The following is an 18,648-nucleotide window of genomic DNA, read 5'->3' on the forward strand; positions in this document are numbered from 1 at the left end:
AAAATTGTCTCAGTTGTTTACATTTCTGTTGACTAAAAATTGAAGTAGATAGTGAAGGAAACGTAGGGTGGAAAGCAGTGTGAATACTGATGTAAGAAGGAGGTTTTGCTCAGCTGACACTAGTTTGTTCTAATTCATTTCCTATATCAGCTTTCCCAGTGTTTTTATTTTTAAGTGGTAAGAGGAAATGTGCCCATCTGAACTTTTTCAGAATTCTGGCTGTTTTTAGGCAATATAGGAAGGGAAGGAGGAAAAGGAAATTGGAATCTGACTGTAATTTCTTGCAGGTAGTTCCCAGCCTCTAGTCTTTGGGATCTGGTCTCACTTCTCAGCTCTTCCTCCTATTGGCTGTGACCTTGTGCTAATTAATTATTACATCTTTGTAGTCAGGTTTCCAATGTATATGAAAGGGATGAGGAGAGTTTTTGCATATTGTTGTTGTTTTTAAGATGGCTTCCCAGGTGGCATTAGTGGTAAAGAACCTGACTGTTAATGCAGGAGATGCAAGAGACATGGGTTTGATCCTTGGGTCAGGAAGGTCCTCTGGAGAAGGGAATGTCAACCCACTCCAGTATTCTTGCCTGGAGAATCCCATGGAGAGAGGAACTTGGAGGGCTACAGTCCAGAGAGTCACAAAGAGTTGGACATGACTGAAGTGTCTTAGCAGCATGTTGTTTTTAAGAATGGAACAAAATAATGTGTGAAAAGTTCTTAGTTCATTGTTTGATATAGAGTGCTTAATAAGCATTTTCATTGACTATTATGTGTTGTTACTCAGCTGTCTTGTGACATTATGACTTCATTCAAACTTTTCAAAACCCCAAGTAAAATGAATATTCTCCATTAATTTTCAAACATGTCCTATTAAATGGGATTAGAGAAAATTATACTCCTAGTTTCTTCTAGCCAGAAGAATATTAAATAACTTATGATATCTTGTCATATTTTCACTGAATATCAGTCATGTAATTTGACAGCTGCATACAAATCATAACTCAGGCTCTGTGGTATGATTTTAGATGAGTGTATTATCCAAGTCTTTGTATCTTTTGTAGATTTTATGGATGGGTCTCTTAGATTGTTATTGTAATCCTGGGTACATAGAAAAGGTTTCCATTTTTTGGTTCTGCCACAATTAATTTTCAAGTTTATTAGTGTACTTCATTTCAGTAGTTTAAATAAAAGATAATCTCATGATATAATGTTTGGTAGGTGTTTTTGTTTCTTGTGAGGATTTTCCTGTAGTTTCTTGGGCCAATGTTTACAAGTAATGTGGACTCAGTCCATGTATTGTTCTAATTCATTTCCTACACCACCTTTCCCAACTTTCCAATCACAAGGTTGGATCTAAGAATTTCAGTTTTTAAGAAAAGGACTTTGTCTTACGTGTCATCAGATTTTCTCTTCTGTACCCATACTTCTCTAGGCACTAACTAGAAAAACCAGAGAATGTTCCTTCCTGAGGAATTAGTGAATAATCTCTCACAATTCCACATAATCAGCTGCAGGACACAGCTTGTCCATGGATCTTTTAAGACCTTGCCAAACATTAGCAATTTCTCACTCTGATATTCTTATAATCCCCATTGTATTTTTAATAGCATATAAATTCTTCAAAGCCCTTTCACATACTTTTACCATGTGATACTCCCAATAAGCCTCTGAAATAGGTAGAGATCTGTCAAATCACAGATGAGAAACTGGGTTTGGAGAGTCTAAACCACCGGCTAAGCCACTAACAAAAGGCAGAACTAGGATGAGACTTTAGCATGCCCATACCCAGGCAGAACTGCATAGCAAGGAGATCATGCTTCAGGGGCCAATAGAAATGAGGTCAAATCCTGATTCGACCACTTTACCAGCAAGATAGCCTCATCAAGTAGTTAAGCTCTACGTGTCTCAACTAACCCATTTCTAAAGCCAGGATCATAATAAATATTATGTTGGGTTCTTAGGTACATTAGATTTATCCACAGTAATGAGTAAATAGCACAGAGTCAGTGTCTCAGAAATGTCTTTTTTCCCTGCCACTATTTATCATGCACTCACTCTCTTTCACTTATTCCTTCCTCTGTATGTATATTCATAAATCTACTATGTGACTGATTTTCAGAGACAATGGGGAATAATGAAATGGCAGAATATAGATTGTGGAATTTGATAGATCTTGGCCTGAATTCTCCTTCATCACTATTAATTCTGGGCCTTAGACCTCAGATTCTTAGGTTCCTCATCAGTGAACAGGGACAATGATTCCAACCTCACAATGGTGACCTAAGGACCAAATGAGAGAACCATATGCAAAGTATCTACCATCTGGCAACCACAAGTGCTCAGTAATGGTAATTTCCTATCCCCATTCCTTCATCTCTTAGAAATTATCGTGCACCTATGGAATGCCTTACTAGGTGCTACACTTTCACTACACCAGGAGCCCTGTGTTAGAGCAACAGGGATTTGAACTGTGTCTTCCAGTGTCACCAGTTAAAGTTACGAAGTGTATGGTTAATTTAGTTTTCCTGTAGAAGAGAAAAGTCCCCTGATAATTCTAACACTGAAGCCTTTCAGGCTTAGACATGCTAGAGAGTGACACTGACATTGTCACACCCCCTATTGATGTCATGTTCTTGCATATTTTCAAGGGCTTGGCTTTGCCAGGGCCCCCAACATGGCACACAGCCTTGCTGCCACAGCTCCATGGAAAGAAAGGGAGTCTTTAACCTAAACTTCAACAGCTACCCCCACCCCCCCGCACATGTAGCAGATTTTTGCTCTAGAGCAAAAGATACTGGGCTGAAGAGCCTGCCAACACAGCCCATAGCCCTCTATATCCAGCCCTCTGATAATGCAGCAAAAGAAGACACAGGAGAGATACAGGAAAACTACTCAACAGGGCAGTCTTTCCACGATGCAGACTCTTCCTCCTGCCTGTGCTTTTACTTGACCATCTCCATGGGGTCCTCTCCTTGTCACTCTCTATCATGTTTTATAAAATTTAGGGAAAAAACTAGAAAACAAACAAATAAAAAACTACTTCACATGAACAGGAAGCAAAAGCAAATGGGATTAAAATGCCTGAAAAAGGAAGAGAGGTTAAAATAATAAGACTCATGGAAAAAAGACACTGTAATCTTAAAACCAAACATCAGAGTTTAGCAGGAGAGCTCCATTAGCTATTTACAGAATTTGATTGTTCATGTTTATTTAATTTTGGTTTTACAAAACTTGAGTTTCTGCGGATTTCTTATCCTTCTTAAACTCTATTCCTTGTGTGTGTGTGTTTTAGATATTGCAGACTCTTTTTCCCTCCTAGCTCTTTGTGGCATAATAAGGCTCCTGAGTCCATATCTCCAGCCAGGTGATGACCAGCCGCCACCATCATTTGCAGCAGTGAGCCCTGAGCTTTCACCACAGGTGAAGACAGTCCTCAAAGGGGCAACACACTTTTGGGGGGGAAACCACAAGGGAAGTGAAGCTTTAATATCAGGCACATTTCTAGAAAAAGAGGGAAATAACAAGACTACACTACAGTGTGCGTTTTTCACGTCTGGTGTTTGGACTTGTGTCTTTTCCACAAACAGCTCACAAGGATGACAAGATATGGCTGTTAGAGCTGCTGACAAGTCTAAGAACAAGCAGTAGAAAGGAACCACGTAGGTAAGGCCCGAATGAGGCAAGATGCCATTATTATACCAACATCTTGTCTGCTTTAGGGAGATGAGTGACTGAAAGCACTCACGCCATCTGCAAGATGAGATACTGGCTTAGTCTCTACTTGTCCTCTGCATCTCTCACCATACCCTCCTCCCCACTCCCAACCCAGTTTTAAATATATGTAAATAATAAGATTTAATAGGAATCATCCAAAACAAATCAGCTCCAGCACAAAGACCAGAGTGGTTTCCAGGTTGATCCTATTCAAATCCTGTGTTAACATTTTAAACATGTTCTCAGCAGCCCAGGGAATTTACCTCTCCTTATGGACCACTGGATTCCTTTTTTTCAAAGCATCTCTGAATACTTAAAGATGAACAGCTTTCAAAAAATTGGAGAAAAAAGCATTGGCACGTAATGCCAATAATCTGAGGCATATAATCTGAAACCTACTGTTTAAATGAATGAGTGATCCATGTAGTCTGTGGATATAAAACAAAAGCAACTTTACTCATTAAAACTGACCTCAGAAGTGAAGAAAATGTTCTCTGCCCTTCATTCTCCCAGACAGTCAAGGTCTCTTACCTTTCCATGGTGAACTTTCTCTGGGGAGCTGTCTTTCTCATCTTCACATTACTTCTCTGTCCCTTTTTTCAGTTTTCTGCCTCTCTTCGTTCTTTCTCCTTATATAGCCCATCTCTCCACCTTTTTCTTTTTCTTTCTGAGTTTCTTTCACCTCCTCCTCACAAACTCCTCCTTTAACAAAGCTTAATATGAAATTGAATTATGTTTTTAAAATATGAACAAATTTTTATATGCTCTACTCTTAATGTTTAATTCAAGTGAATTGGAAAGTCTTTAATTCTCTGTGATAATTATCCATTAATTACTTATCTGTTAGATTGCTGGAAGGACTTACAGGATTAAGACGGGTTATTCTGATAAAACAGCTTTAATATAAGACTGCAATAATGGGAGAAAGATATACATTGAAAGAGTCTGGAGATCTCAGGCCCACGTTTCTTTTTTTCTTCCACTGCTGGGTCCCACAGAACCAGCTTTACATCCAGTTCTTAAATCAACACCAGAACGTGTGCAAACACCTTGTCCCAGGAAGCCTGGGCTCTGCTCATCATGGGGTCTCCAGAATGAGCTGGCCACATAGGTATATCCCAGCCACCCATCCAGTCTCAACCATCAAAACCTTCAGCTCCCCCAAAACCAAGTGCTAGGCATAAATCCCATTATTTCCACTCATTGAGGCTGACAGCCTGGTACATTCTGCCCCCAAATAACTCACAGACCCATGGTTAGTATATTTTAAAGTTTTTGTGAGTACTGTTCTAAGGAACCTTAGCTAAGATAAACATTTGGCCAATTCAGACATGCTGAGAATAACCCATACTGTTCTTTCTCTTAAAAACAAAATCCTACCAAGCTACTTTCCTGTATATTTAAGCTGGAACTAAAAGGACTTTTTTGCTATGGGTCTAAAGTCAGTGTTTTCAGAATAAATTTCTCCCAAGCCCCCGTTTAAACAAAATGAAAGGGGTGAGCTGCCCCAGACTGGTCTTTCTCTCTCTGGCAGGCCTCCTTCTCAGCCCTCACCTTCCGCCTCATCTCTAGGATGGCCCTTTCCACCTCCTCCAGGGCTCGTTCTCTCCTCTCCACTGCCCGCTCCCGCCATTCCACCGCCCTCTCCCTCCTCAGAAGCTCCTTTTCTCTTTGGCTGGCCCATAAAGCCAGGGCCCCCATCTGCTCCAGGAGCCTGGCCCAGTCTCCCTCAATACCCGTGGGGAGCTGCGACCCTTGAGGCCTGGGGTCCTGACGCTGCCCAGCTTGACCGTGGCCGCTCTTCTCCAGCTCGTCTTTGTGCATGCTTTTCAGATGCTTCCATAGGGCTGTGGTGCCCACGTTAACCCCAGGGCCCCGGCTCACCTGCCTGCCACACAGGCGGCAGGTGGCATATTGGTTGGGGTGGTGCCCGGCACGGGCAGGGGCCAAGTGGAAATATTCCCAGGCCTCAGAAAACCGAGTCCCCTTGTTGTGGGGCATCGGGGTGGGCGTGGCACCGACAAAAGGGGCTACAGGTTCTCCCGCCTCACTGATCTCCTCCTCCTCCTTCACTTCCAAGCGCCCTTTTGCCTTCATCCTGTTTCCATCCTCTTCCTCTTCTTCCCGCCTCATCCTGTCTCCACTTTACAGCTTTCCTTGAGCCAGAAGTCTCTAAAGCTAAAAGTGTACTTGGGAAGGGACTGGGTGACTCTCAGGGATTTGCAATAGTGGTCAAAGGCTGGCCACACCTGGGAGGTGTGATGTTTCCTCCTTTCTGCTTCACTGGAGAGTCAGGGTGAGTCAGAGCCAAGTAAAATGGCCTTTGGGGCTCGCCTGTACTTTCCCTCCATGACCCGGATACGTGCTGATCCCTCCTTGGCTGGGCCAGAAGACAGGATAACTCAGTGAAGCAATTATTAATACAAAGCTTTCCAGTGAGCTCAGTGTTCAGTACCTCAACCAGCACCACAGGTGTTTTTGAATACTGAGAATTTCAGGTATTCTCTTGATTCTTCTCCTGGCTGCTTCCACTGCTTCGGTGCTCCCGGAGACCTGTGTGATGCACTTTGGAGGCAGGAGGAGCAACCTCAGGGTTCAGGCTGTCCAGAATACCAGAGCGAGGGCCTCACTGGATCTCCCTCAGTGTGGGTAGAAGCGAACAGAGACTGATGCTAATGTAGAAGAGACTCGCTGTTCCTCTGAACAGATGCAGAAGTCAGTCCAGAAGCTACAAAGCCTGTCAGGGTCTGGGAAATACAGTTCCCAGTGTAAAGTCAGCTTGCCCCTAGAGAGGTTCCTTGGGGGCTGGGATTCTAAGAACTCCAAACAGCAGGCTTAGCTGTTTTCAGCAGGAGGAGCTGGCATACCTGGAGGAGAGAGCAGGGGAACACATCTCCACAGCCTGGTTGTGTCGGGGAGACCTCAGCAAGCAGCTCACCACACTCCACCTTCCTGAGCACCATCACCTGCAAAGCCAACAGTGGATGAAATCTTCCTGATGGCAACTTCCTCCAGATGTTTGGTGTAGGGACCCCCATTTTAAGGATAAATTAACACATGGAAAGTTATGGTACATTTTAAAAAGAGCCTGACTGCTCTCTCTTAGATCATTTTTTAAATGATTGAGAACCTTATCCATCAAGCTTTGCCACCCTGAGCAATTCGGAAGTACCACCCAGCCCCAAGTGGGTACGTACTTACCGGCAAGCAAGGCTTAGGACTGGTCTCTGAGGGTTCCGATGCAGGGAGTGCTCCTACCACGTTGGAAGGTTGTTAGCTGCCTGCTGCCACCAGGAGGAGGGCACTCCACTTCCTGTTCCCTCCCACTTCCAGAGAAGCCTTGTTTCTACATGGGTGTGACCATACCTGTAGGGTTTTTCTGCAATAAATGCAGACCTTTTCTCCTTCTCCTTCCACCACCAAAAAAAGTTGTCCCTGGCAAATGTTGTGAAGTAAAACAATAAATCAAGCACCTACAAGTCTTAGTCGTTTCCAGAAGACTAGATCATCTGGCCTCTCATCTCAAGCAAAGAAGATTTAAGACATGGGAACGGTGGAAAATGGGCAAAAAAAGAAACCACATGCCTTGAGGATACCTGTGATTTCAAATATTTTGTCCAGTTGTCAGGCCATGGTCTCCATTGTTGGTTGGAAACTATTGGTATTATAAATAAAGTCAGTAGAAAAGTCAGAGAACTTGCAAAAAGGGAAGATTAAATAAAAGGACCCTTCTCCCGCAATTTAAAGAAATATAGAAAATTTGAGATTGATTTCTATTATATTATGTAACTAGAATTGGAAAAGCTGAAATCTGTTGGCTTCTACTTTCAGTTGAAGTGAAATAAAGGGATAATCACAACTTAAGCAAAAAATATAAATTTACAGATAGATAGATTTTAGAAGGAAAACCTACTAAGAGGAGACAAGCACATTTTAAAGATATCCATGGGAGGAAAAACCTTGAGTTACAGGAAGAAAATACAGAAATGGTAGAATAGAAAACATGTAGAGACTAAAAGTTAAATTTCAAGTGAAAAGTAAATGTGTGGGGCCTGGAGAGACTCCAAATAGAAATGAAGAGTTGGTAAACAAATAGGGGAATTTATTTTAAGGATTTTTCTTTCTAGACTAATAAGCTAAATATTTTCAAACTGATTCTGTGAAAAGTCCTTTGGAAATGGTCCTGTCCAAACTTAACCAAACTGAATATGGGATCATTTACAAATGGTCACCATTTCAGTATTTCATCTGTGGAAATAAAAGAATGATCAGTGTTGCAGCCAGATTTGGATTTATTTTTCCTGACTTGTCAATCTCATCTTGCTCCAGCCTCTGCTTCCAACATCCCCAACTCACACCCAAGTCCATGAACCAATCCATTGCCCATCTTTTGTGAATTTCCCACTACTTTCCACCTGTAGGTTCCAGGCCTGACTCTTCCCTGTCCATAAAATATAATTGTGCCAAGTTGTTCCCAGATTTCAACCTTCTCTGCACTCCCACAGAACTCTCCAAATGCTTTTTGGCACTTTCTACAGAATTCTTTGTGGTATTACTCACTTATACCATATGGACTTAGAATAATGTGCTGGAGAAACCAATAATTTGCTTGTTTCGTGAATACTTCATAAACAGACTCACACTGACTGAGTGAATGATTTTGACTCCTCAGCAGAGAAAGGTGTGTGTGTGTGTGTGTGTGTGTGTGTGTGTGTACATGTTTGTATGCATATGTACATAAACTCTTGTTCATATTTATTTCATATTTTTTTCATATCTGACATGTTTTTCTTCTTAATCCTTTGAAAGTTAACAAAGAAATACAACTTGGCTTGCTCAGCAAAATCACATATGCTTGACATTTCATAACATGTTTGACTTCAGTTTGAACTAGTTTAGTCTGAAGTTTTTCAATTTTAGAGACCAGAGGAGTTTCAGGACAAGAACAATATTCCTAAGCAAAATCTTAAAACACTGTCTAGAGATGGTATAGAATATTTGAAACCTGAATCATTCCATGAAATCTGAATTTAGAAAACTTACAGGCATGAAATCTTTTTAATATTTTATTGAGTTAACAAGAGATTTCTTCAGTGAGCCAGTTGCCTTTACAAAGTAATGGAACTCCTACTCATTCCTGATATTACCATATCATCATCTTTTGGTAGATTAGATGAACATAAAGAAAATGAATCATGAGAGGGACTAAAGGTATTGACATTAATACAAACCTTTACACATTTTTAAAACATTTTTTTTCACTATAGATCCTATACAAACCACCTAGATAAAATCAGTCTTTGGCATTTTGTTGGATTAAATAAACTGAATTCTCTTTCCTTTACTTAATAAGAATATATTTCAGGAAACCTACTTTTGCTTTTAAGACACAAAGAGACAGAATTTCATGGATCTGAATTCCTGTCACTTGTCTGCATCCCCATTAAGCGCTGAATGGGTGGGAAATCTGGGGCTTTAGTGTTTGCTATCTACCATTTTGGATACAACAAATAACCTCCTCTGAAAGTCTCAGTATTTCCTTGGGGGTTTTACAGTGATGTTCTGAGGGATGTTCATTTGCACCTTGGTGAGATCTCACCAGAAAGATGGGACTTAGTATTAATCTTAGATTTGGTTTCTCAGCTCTGCTCAAAATCAGACTTTTTGGGCATAACTCGTCTGCGGGGGAATTGGCACACCAAGCATTACATATAGGTAACAGTTCTTTACTAATTAGCATATTCATCAATTGTGAAAAATATTTGAGAATTAAAAACTTAGGGCTGGCCACATATAAAATACACAGATCTCTTGACAAGAAAACAAAACTATAAAGAGGATTATAATTTTCTAGTGTCTCAGATAAAATAATGAAGATCAGATAATACCTTACGCATATTTTCACCAGGCTCTTGAAGAAACCATCATCTCACAAAAACAAACACAGTGTTGGGAGAAAAAATAATAATAATAAACTAACCCTACTGCTAAGCTCCCTGGTTTTGTAACATAAGCTATCTGCTTTTCTACTTGTTTCTTATTTTAATGCAACGTGTCTTACCAGGAAATATTTTTTACTGAGATTAAGGTAACACCTCCAGTTTTACCATCAACTACATTCCACTTCCTTTAACCATTCGGTGATTCTGTGCCCTGACTTCCCCATCAGTCAAATGGCAGTAATAAAGTGGGTCCTACCTAGCCTATAGGATTGTTAAGATGATGAAAAATTAATTAGGTAAACTCTTTACAAGTCAAAAGTGAAATATTTATATTAAATGGTTTCTGTAGTTGTTGCTACAAACAGTACTTTACATTATTTGAGGAACAAAAACAACCAAAGTCTGGGTCTCTTTTAGCTTTTGGTCTGACAGAATATGCTTCCCTGGCCCCTGCCTGTTATAACCTCTTCCTATTCTTTGGTTTCTATTTATGCTATTTTATTCTGCCTATATAGAGATGTAATCTTCCTTTTCAGAACTCAGAATCCAGATTTGCAACAGTAGTATAGTTCTAGATTCTTCTTAAATTGACCTTGAATTCTAGCTGTTAATTTGTAACATATCTATAGGTGATTGCCTTAAATAGGCAATAGTTCACATTTTAAGCAACCTCTTAAAGGTAAGCACTGCCTTGTTAAAAGTGGAAAGGACTTCCCTGATGGTCCAGTGGTTAAAACTTTACGCTTTAACTGCAGGGGGTGCAGCTTCAATCCCTGGTCCAGGGAGTTCCACCAATAAATAAACAAATAAAGTAATAAAAATGGAAAAAGTAATTTTGTGCCAATTGGCCTCATCTGAGGCCCGGTGGAGATGTATGTGGCACCAGTTTCTTCTGAATTGGCAAATAATTCTTTCCATATTCTGTCTCTAACCCTAGAGAATTTTTACCTGCTCACTGAGGAATGTATTTCCCACAGCAAACCTCACCTGGTTCATACAGAGGAGCTTCCCTCAAGGTGAAAGAGAAGGTAAGGAAATCAGTCAATGGAAGTGGGTTTGGCAAAGAAAGACAGAAAACAAATAGAAGTTGCCACTGCCCAGGTCGGTCTTGGCATTTAAGAACAATTTTTATTCCAAGAAAAACATCATCTTGCCTACCAAATGCCATCTTCGGATACCTCATCTGGCTCCTCCAAGGAGCAGGGAGGTATTTCCCAGAATACAAGAAATACAGTTGACTTGGTCCATTCACATATGAACAGTACTGTTATTATTTAACTGTTCGTAAATGCAGATTTCTTCTATGAGAGCAAGCAAGTTTAATTCAATGTACATGTATTAATCATGTCATTTAGTTCCAATTAACTTAGCATCACTACCTTAAATCAACAAACAAATAATTTCTATTTTTCCTTGCAAGGATCTGGGTAGGGTGGGGGTGGAGGACTGAAGGAAGTATATGTAAATAAGTTGGCTCCATGACAAGGAACAGGTTCATCAGGAGGATTAAAAGTTCCTGGAGCAGAACACACATGGAGACAAGCTCAGGTGAGAGTGTACAAAGCCATATTTTCATGGTAAACACAATAGACACTGCCAGAACAATCTGGGCCATCTCCTGTCTGGGACAATGGCCCTTCTCCTTTCTCCAGAGTCATTTTTCCTCAAAGCTCAATATATTTTCAGCAGTAGCAGTCACATATTTCTTGATGCATTATCTTTAATTGATAAAGTTTTATGTCTTTGTTGATGAATGATTTTATTGATCCACTTGACTCATGTTGAATTATTGGTTTTGTTACTGGATCACTTTAAAAACAATTCACCCACAATAATGACGGGATGCAATCCTGCAAATATCTGTTAAGGGTCATTATAGATTTGTTCATCATAGACATGTTAGAAGGGTCATTATCCTTACAACCATGAGGCCAGGCACTGTGGCCAGAATTTTACTAGCACACAACTGCATGTAGTTATTACTTTGGCAAGTGCTAACTTTAGAATTAGCATTTAGAACCTTCAGTGTCAAGAAGCTGTGAAGCAAAAGTTCTGAGCTACAGGGACAGAGTTCTACATTCATGTCCTGCTGCCATGTATGCTATTTGGAGGTGGTACCAACAGTGGCGGTTAAACAGGATTCTATTTCTAAAGAAGACTCACAGGACCCCAAATGATAGTGTTATAAATAAATAACAGCTTATTTCAGGAAAAGGATATAATCTAGCAACAATATCCTTAAAGTAAGGATATGGACCTCATGTACACATGTGAAAGTGAAGGGAAAGCGTTAGTCTCTTGGTCATGTCTGACTCTTTAGGACACTATGGATCATTGCTGGCCAGGTTCCTCTGTCCATGGAATTCTCCAGGCAAGAATACTGGAATGGGGGCCATTCCCTTCTCCAGGGGATCTTTCCGACCTAGAGATGGAACCCAGGTCTCTTGCATTGCAGGCACATTCTTTACCATCTGAGCCACCATCCATCCCATGTATACATTCACAGCACCTCAAAGTGGAGGACCCAAAATGGAGTCTCAGCTGAGGTTGTTTTATATTTTTCTGACCACTTGGGTGTATTCTTGCTACTACTCACTCTCCACACAAGAGACCTCCCAGGATCTCACTCAGGCCAGGGACAAATCATCAGTCTCACAGTTATCAGCAATGCTGATGAGCTGGGAAAACTTGTCCCCAGACCCACTAGACCCCTGATTATAAATAAAGCAACACCTTTAACCAATATATTCCATACCTTGACCACCGATCAATGCCATATAGGAGCTTGAACAAAACTGTTCAGTTTAATTCCAGGCCTGCCAGACAAATGGACAAGAGCTTCAGTTTGACCACCTTTAGACTACACCACTGTAAGCTGAACTGTCTCCAGCCATGCCCTGGCATCATTTTACGGCTCCTATGGGAAATGTTGGTGACGAACCTTGTTCTTATCTGTCTTGTAGAAATGTATACCACTAGTGAAAAAAGAAAAAACAAAGATGGATTTTGGGAACTGAAGTCTGTTTTGACAAGTGTATATGATAATAAACCAGCCCACTCAAACAACCTGACCATCTGGTGTATGGCTCTGTCTCCGGCCCCTGGACACAAAGTGTGGAATAGCTCATCTGAAAAGATCACATTTTTCTTGGGTGAGTTTTCTATTTAATGAGGTCAACAAGGGGGTGGCCAAGACTGCCATAAGTTCAGAACATTTCTAACTAAAACAAATAGAATACTGATTGTTTCCATGATATTTTAATCTCTGAAAACTCTCTCTACACTATTCAAAATTATTCGATTTCAAAGTATCAAACATTTTTTGACTAAAGGGACTCTACTGAAAAGAATTTCTTCAAATAAAAAGTACCTAATTCCTGTTTCCAAGAATTTCTAGTGAATACAGTGAACTTTTTGTTCAGATTCAATTAATAATAACTCAATTAACTAGCATTTTTGTTAGTCTACCATATAATGAAATTTAACACTAATATATTGATAATCAAGAGAGTTTTTAAAATCCTAAAATTACTTCCGAGTCTATAAAAGCATTCATTTATAATACAGCATATTCCATTCTAATTCTTAGGAATGGATAAGCCATGTTGTGTATGCGTGTTTGCTTAGTCATGCCCAGCTCTTTGCTACCTCATGGACTATAGCCCACCAGGCTCCTCTGTCCACAGAATTTTACAGGAAAGAATACTGGAGCAGGTTGCCATTTCCTCCTCCAGAGGATCTTCCCAACCCAGGGATCGAACCCGCGCCCCTTATGTCTCCTGCATTGATAGGCAGATTCTTTACCACCCTACGACCAAGGAAGCCTGGAAAAGCCATGTATACCATATCATGATTTTAGTACACCTAGATTTGAAGCACAGAATCTCACACAGAGGATTTTTATGACTTCAAAGTTGATATGTGGGATCATTCTACTTATTGCAACATTTGATTAACCAGAATACATTACTCTGAACCGGATCAAATAATAAAGATTTACTACAAAAAAGGTGTGAACAAATGTCTTAAAAAAATAGTGACAACAGATTGCCCATAAAAAACTGAAGTATGAAGTGACAACTGTCAACTATTCTTATGTAACAACAAAGTAATACCTATAAAACTTAATTTTGCAAGTCATTATTACAACTCTGCAGAATCACTGACATCTTTTACCACCTTCCTATTTTCAGAGATATTATAGTCTATAACTTACAAAAAACAGAATAATTTATGAGGGAAAATTTTCCCTTTGTTTCAAGGCTACAGTCTGCATATTGGGTCCTTCCCAGCCCTGACACCAATGCCAGTGGTTGGTTCCTGTGAGCCTTGGACGGGGCATGTGGCTCTGTAAGTGCATCCCCACCCTGCAGAAACAGGTGCCATTCAGACATCAGGACAGTAGCATCGTCGCTGCATCCCTGCCTATTCACCTCATTCTGTGAACTTTGAATTAATTATTCAGGAACGGTCATGAAATATCCGTACTCAACGTGACCTAATTCCCTCAGAAACAAGTGCTCCTCCTTTCCAGGGCTACAGTCTTGGAAGAGGGTAAAGGTAGATCGTTCTCACATAGATTTCCCAGTAGCTTTGGCAGAATCCTAAATCATCACAGACAGATTTTGTTGTTCTTGTTTAGTCACTCAGTTGTGTCTGACTTTTTGCAACCCCGTGGATTATAGCCCACCAGGCTCCTCTGTCCATGGGATTTCCCAGACAAGAATACTGGAGTGGGTTGCCATTTCCTTCTCCATGGGATCTTCCTGATCCAGGGATTGAAACCACATCTTCTGCATTGGCAGGCAGATTTTTTACCACTGAGCCACCAGGGAAGCATCACATTTGAAAAATATTTTATGATGTTAAGACTGTCTCTTGGTTTTTTGTTATTGTCTAAAGACTATTTTTTAGAGCAATCTTAACTTCACAGCAAAATTAAGAGGAAGGTACAGAGATTTCCCATACGCCCCTTCCCCACATGTGCATCTTCTCCCTCATTATCCACATCACCCACCAGAATGGTGCCTTTGTCACCACTGATGAACCTACACCAACACAAAACAATTGCCCAAAGGCCTTAGTTTACTCTAGAGCTTCCTCTCGGTGATGTGCATACTACGGATTTGGAAAAATGATGTACTCCTCATTATAGTGTCATAGAGCCCTAAGTTTTCACTGTCCTAATATAGACTTCTTTCACTTAATAGTATGCATTTAGGATTCCTCCATGTCTTTCCATGGCTTGATAGGTTTTTTTAGCACTGAATAGTATTCCTTTCAATAAGTATACTGCAGTTTATATATCCATTCATCTACTGAAGGACATCTTGTTTGCTTCTGAGTTTGGGCAATTAAAATAAAGCATTTATATCCTTTTCCCATATAGGCCATTCACTTTACTATACACCTGAAACTAACATACATTGTAAATCAACTATACTCCAAGAAAAATTTTTGAAAAGTAAAGCTTCAATAAACATTCATGTGCAGGTTTGTGTGGGTCATGTGTTTGCAAATCATTTGAGTAAATACCAAAGGGCACAATTGCTAGATTGTATTGTAAGAGTATGTTTAGATTTATAAGAAATCAACAAATTGTCTTTGAAACTGACTATATCATTTTGCATACCCACCAACCAGCAATGAAGGAGAGTTACTATTGCTCTACATCTCAGCCAGCATTTTGTATTGTCAGTATTCTAAATTTCAGCCATTCTAACAAGTGTAGCAACATTTCAGTGTTGTTTCAATTTGCATTTTCTGATGATATATGATGTGGAGTACGTTTTCATATGCTTATTTGCCAAATGTATATTTTCTGTGGTGAGATGTCTATCTCTGGCCCATTTTTAAATCAGGTTATCTGTTTTCTTATTGTTGAGATTTAAGAACTCTTTGAATATTTTGATAACGATTCTTTATCAGATGTGTCTTTTGCAAATATTTTCTTCCAAGCTTGCCTTCTCATTCTCTTGAACTGTATTTGGCTTTAATATCAGAAAATAGTGAATATTTTTAAGGTAATAAGGAAGAGCACTGATTCTGGTACTCAAAGCACACCATAATTTCAATTTTACAGGATAGCCCTGCTCTAGTATAATTTTAGGCTCTGAGCAGATGGTTAATTTTAAATTGTCAAATGAGTTTTCATCCTTTACAATCAAATATTAAAGATAATCAGTCTTAAACAGTTCAATTTCCCAAAATTATAGCTTGTATTCTGCTCATATTCTGATATCTATCTTCATGAATGATTTAGAAGATACAGTTGAGGCTCCACAAAGCACTGTCATTGCAATATCATATTTTCCCATTTGTTATAAGTTCTTAAACATTTACTTGCAAACATGCTTTCTGCCTGCAGTAGTACTGCTGGATGCTTCACAAACTCTGGAGAAAGTTCTGACGCCTTGCGCAAGGATCATTGCCTTGCGGAAGAGTCAGACTATTATTGTAGACAGATATTGAGATGAAAACGCAGGAGATAAATCTGTCTCTCAGTGCTAAAATAGAGAAATTCTGAGACTATTATATAACAGAAAGGATATTTAGAGAGAGAAGGGGAGGAGATTTTGCTCTCTTTTGTTCCCAGAAAAGAGTAATAATGTTGGAAGGCTAAAAGGTAACAGCCCTCTGAGGTGCTTCCTTCCCCACCTACCCCTATCTTCCAGGACATTCAACTGCTCAGTGATTCTTACTCTAGAAAATTCAGGAAAGGGAGAGGATCAAAGTGAAGGTGACTTGTCAGGGAGCTATTCATGATTCAACAGTAGTTTAAAAAAAAAAAAGAATACTCTTTATAAAAATATTCTAACATGTCAACCTAGTCAATGAGAATGTCTAATATTGTAGTGGTGCAGAATCAATGTTTTGACATATGCAAGGAGTTATTTTGTTTTGGGGCAGTAAAGGGACTATCTTATATTGTTTCAATTCAAAAGTTAAGTGCAGATACCTCCCCAGGGTGGGTAATATTCTGGCTATCATCAGCCTCAACAGAGATTTGTTGATTAAATTGACTTCCAACTGTAACAGCTGAGATCCAGACCTTTGAGATACAAGAGAGTTAAGGATTGATGAGTGGTTCACTGTGTGTAAGGGAGTGTCCATATGTGTTTGAGGATGTGGGAAGAAGATTCAAAAGGGATAGCTCAATAGCGGGATGAGAGGACTAGTGAATATGAAGGTGACATATGCCAGCCAAATTCTCTGATTTCATGGTTTCCCACATACCTGTGACTGATCCCAGGAATGTTGAGTATATCAAGAAAGGACTTTAGTATACATACAGATCACCTAATGATCTTCTTAAAAAGCAGATTTTGATTCAGTAAGTTGAGGGATTGGGAGGGGCCTGAGAGTCTGCATTTCTAATAAGATCCTAAAAGTTACTATGGAGCACATTTTGAGAAGCAAGGACCTCCTCATTAGCTGAGTGAACCAGCTAATGGCTGAGTCAAACTCTGAGGAAGCTCTAGAATTGACCCTGCTCCCCTTGTGAGACACACATGGCCACTGCTGTACATGAGGGGGGTCCTCAGAGCCCTGCTAGGCCTGTGCAGAGTGGACACACTCAGAAATGGATGAAGTGTTCAGCAGCCCAGCCCTTTACAACATTATGGTAAATGTAATGGTCTGAAAACTAGCTTGCATGTTTCTGTTAAATTCTGTATTTGATTTTGGGAAATAAATTTTCTTTGTTAGGTTTTAGCCCCTCCTTTTTATACACACTTAGTTTTGTTTTCCAGAGAAAGCAATGGCACCCCACTCCAGTACTTTTGCCTGGAAAAACCCATGGATGGAGGAGCCTGGTAGCCTGTAGTCCATGGGGTCGCTACGCGTCAGACACAACTGAGCGACTTCACTTTCACTTTCATGCATTGGAGAAGGAAATGGCAACCCACTCCAGTGTTCTTGCCTGGAGAATTCCAGGGACGGGGGAGCCTGGTGGACTGCCGTCTATGGGGTCTCACAGAGTCGGACACGACTGAAGTGACTTAGCAGCAGCAGCAGCAGTTTTGTTTTCACCAGGACAGAATTTCTACTTCATAGGCCAGTCTTAAACTAGAAACTCTTGAGAGCCTCAGCAAAGCTGTGCATCATTTTTGTCATAGAGCAAAGAGTTCATCTCAAAATGCAAATCTTGCAGTAATAACATCATAATGCACTGTGAAGCTAAGGACCCTGCAGCTTACAAAGATATTTGTGATGAAACCTGGCAAAATAATATCTTAAAATAGAAATAGGCAACAAATAAAAATTAAATGCTTCTTTCCTAATTTGGAAATCTAGGATTGAGCATAACCTATCAACAGCTTTTGTTCCAGTTGGCAAACATTTTCTGTTTTTAACCTGCCAGATAGTAAATATATTGTTTTGTGGACCATGTAGTCTCTATCACAGTTACTCAGCCCTGCTATTGTAGTACAAAAGTAGCCATAGACAGTACATAAACAAATGGGCATGGCTGTATTTCAATAAAACTTTATTTGCAAATATAGACAGTGAGTGGAATTTCACCTTAGCTATAGCTTGCCAGTCTCTATTCTAATCAATCTACAGACAAAAACACCTGTGCATTATTTTTCCATACCCATGTTCCATTACATTAAGGTTGCTATTTCTGTAAGGTGTTACCAAAAAAACCCAAACAAACTTTTTGGCCAGCCCAATAGTTTGGAAAATGAAGCTTATGCCTCATTCAGGGAATCTACCCCTGAATGAAAGAAGATCAATTTTAAATATGTATCTGACTGCTGTTGTGGCATAAGCCTCATTTTCCAAACTATTGGGCTGGCCAAAAAGTTTGTTTGGGTTTTTTTGGTAACACCTTACAGAAATAGCAACTTTAATGAAATGGAACATGGGTATGGAAAACTAATGCACGATCTTCACAACCCAGATAATCACAATGGTGTGATCACTGACCTAGAGCCAGACATCCTGGAATGTGAAGTCAAGTGGGCCTTAGAAAGCATCACTACGAACAAAGCTA

General features: G+C 39.9%; 2 protein-coding genes across 3 annotated transcripts in view; one reads left to right on the plus strand and one right to left on the minus strand.

The window, feature by feature from the left end:
- CD96 (CD96 molecule) overlaps positions 1 to 18,648 on the plus strand; it is a 96,811-nt gene that overhangs the window by 31,563 nt on the left and 46,600 nt on the right. For both annotated transcript variants that reach the window (XM_027516006.1, XM_027516088.1), the window contains exons 6-7: positions 10,588 to 10,678; positions 12,614 to 12,802. In XM_027516006.1, coding sequence (XP_027371807.1) covers positions 10,588 to 10,678; positions 12,614 to 12,802 — 280 coding nt within the window. The remainder of the gene's footprint in view (positions 1 to 10,587; positions 10,679 to 12,613; positions 12,803 to 18,648) is intronic.
- On the minus strand, positions 4,484 to 6,668 carry ZBED2 (zinc finger BED-type containing 2). Its single transcript, XM_027516208.1, has one exon. The coding sequence runs from the start codon at positions 5,839 to 5,841 to the stop codon at positions 5,188 to 5,190; it is 654 nt and encodes a 217-aa protein (XP_027372009.1). The 5' UTR covers positions 5,842 to 6,668; the 3' UTR covers positions 4,484 to 5,187.

Source organism: Bos indicus x Bos taurus, chromosome 1 (genome assembly GCF_003369695.1).
Source record: "Bos indicus x Bos taurus breed Angus x Brahman F1 hybrid chromosome 1, Bos_hybrid_MaternalHap_v2.0, whole genome shotgun sequence".
NCBI lineage: Eukaryota > Metazoa > Chordata > Mammalia > Artiodactyla > Bovidae > Bos > Bos indicus x Bos taurus.

Bases quoted from the DNA above. Each gene is read 5' to 3' on its own strand.
- ZBED2 (XM_027516208.1), bottom strand. From the start codon at position 5,841: ATGAGGCGGGAAGAAGAGGAAGAGGATGGAAACAGGATGAAGGCAAAA.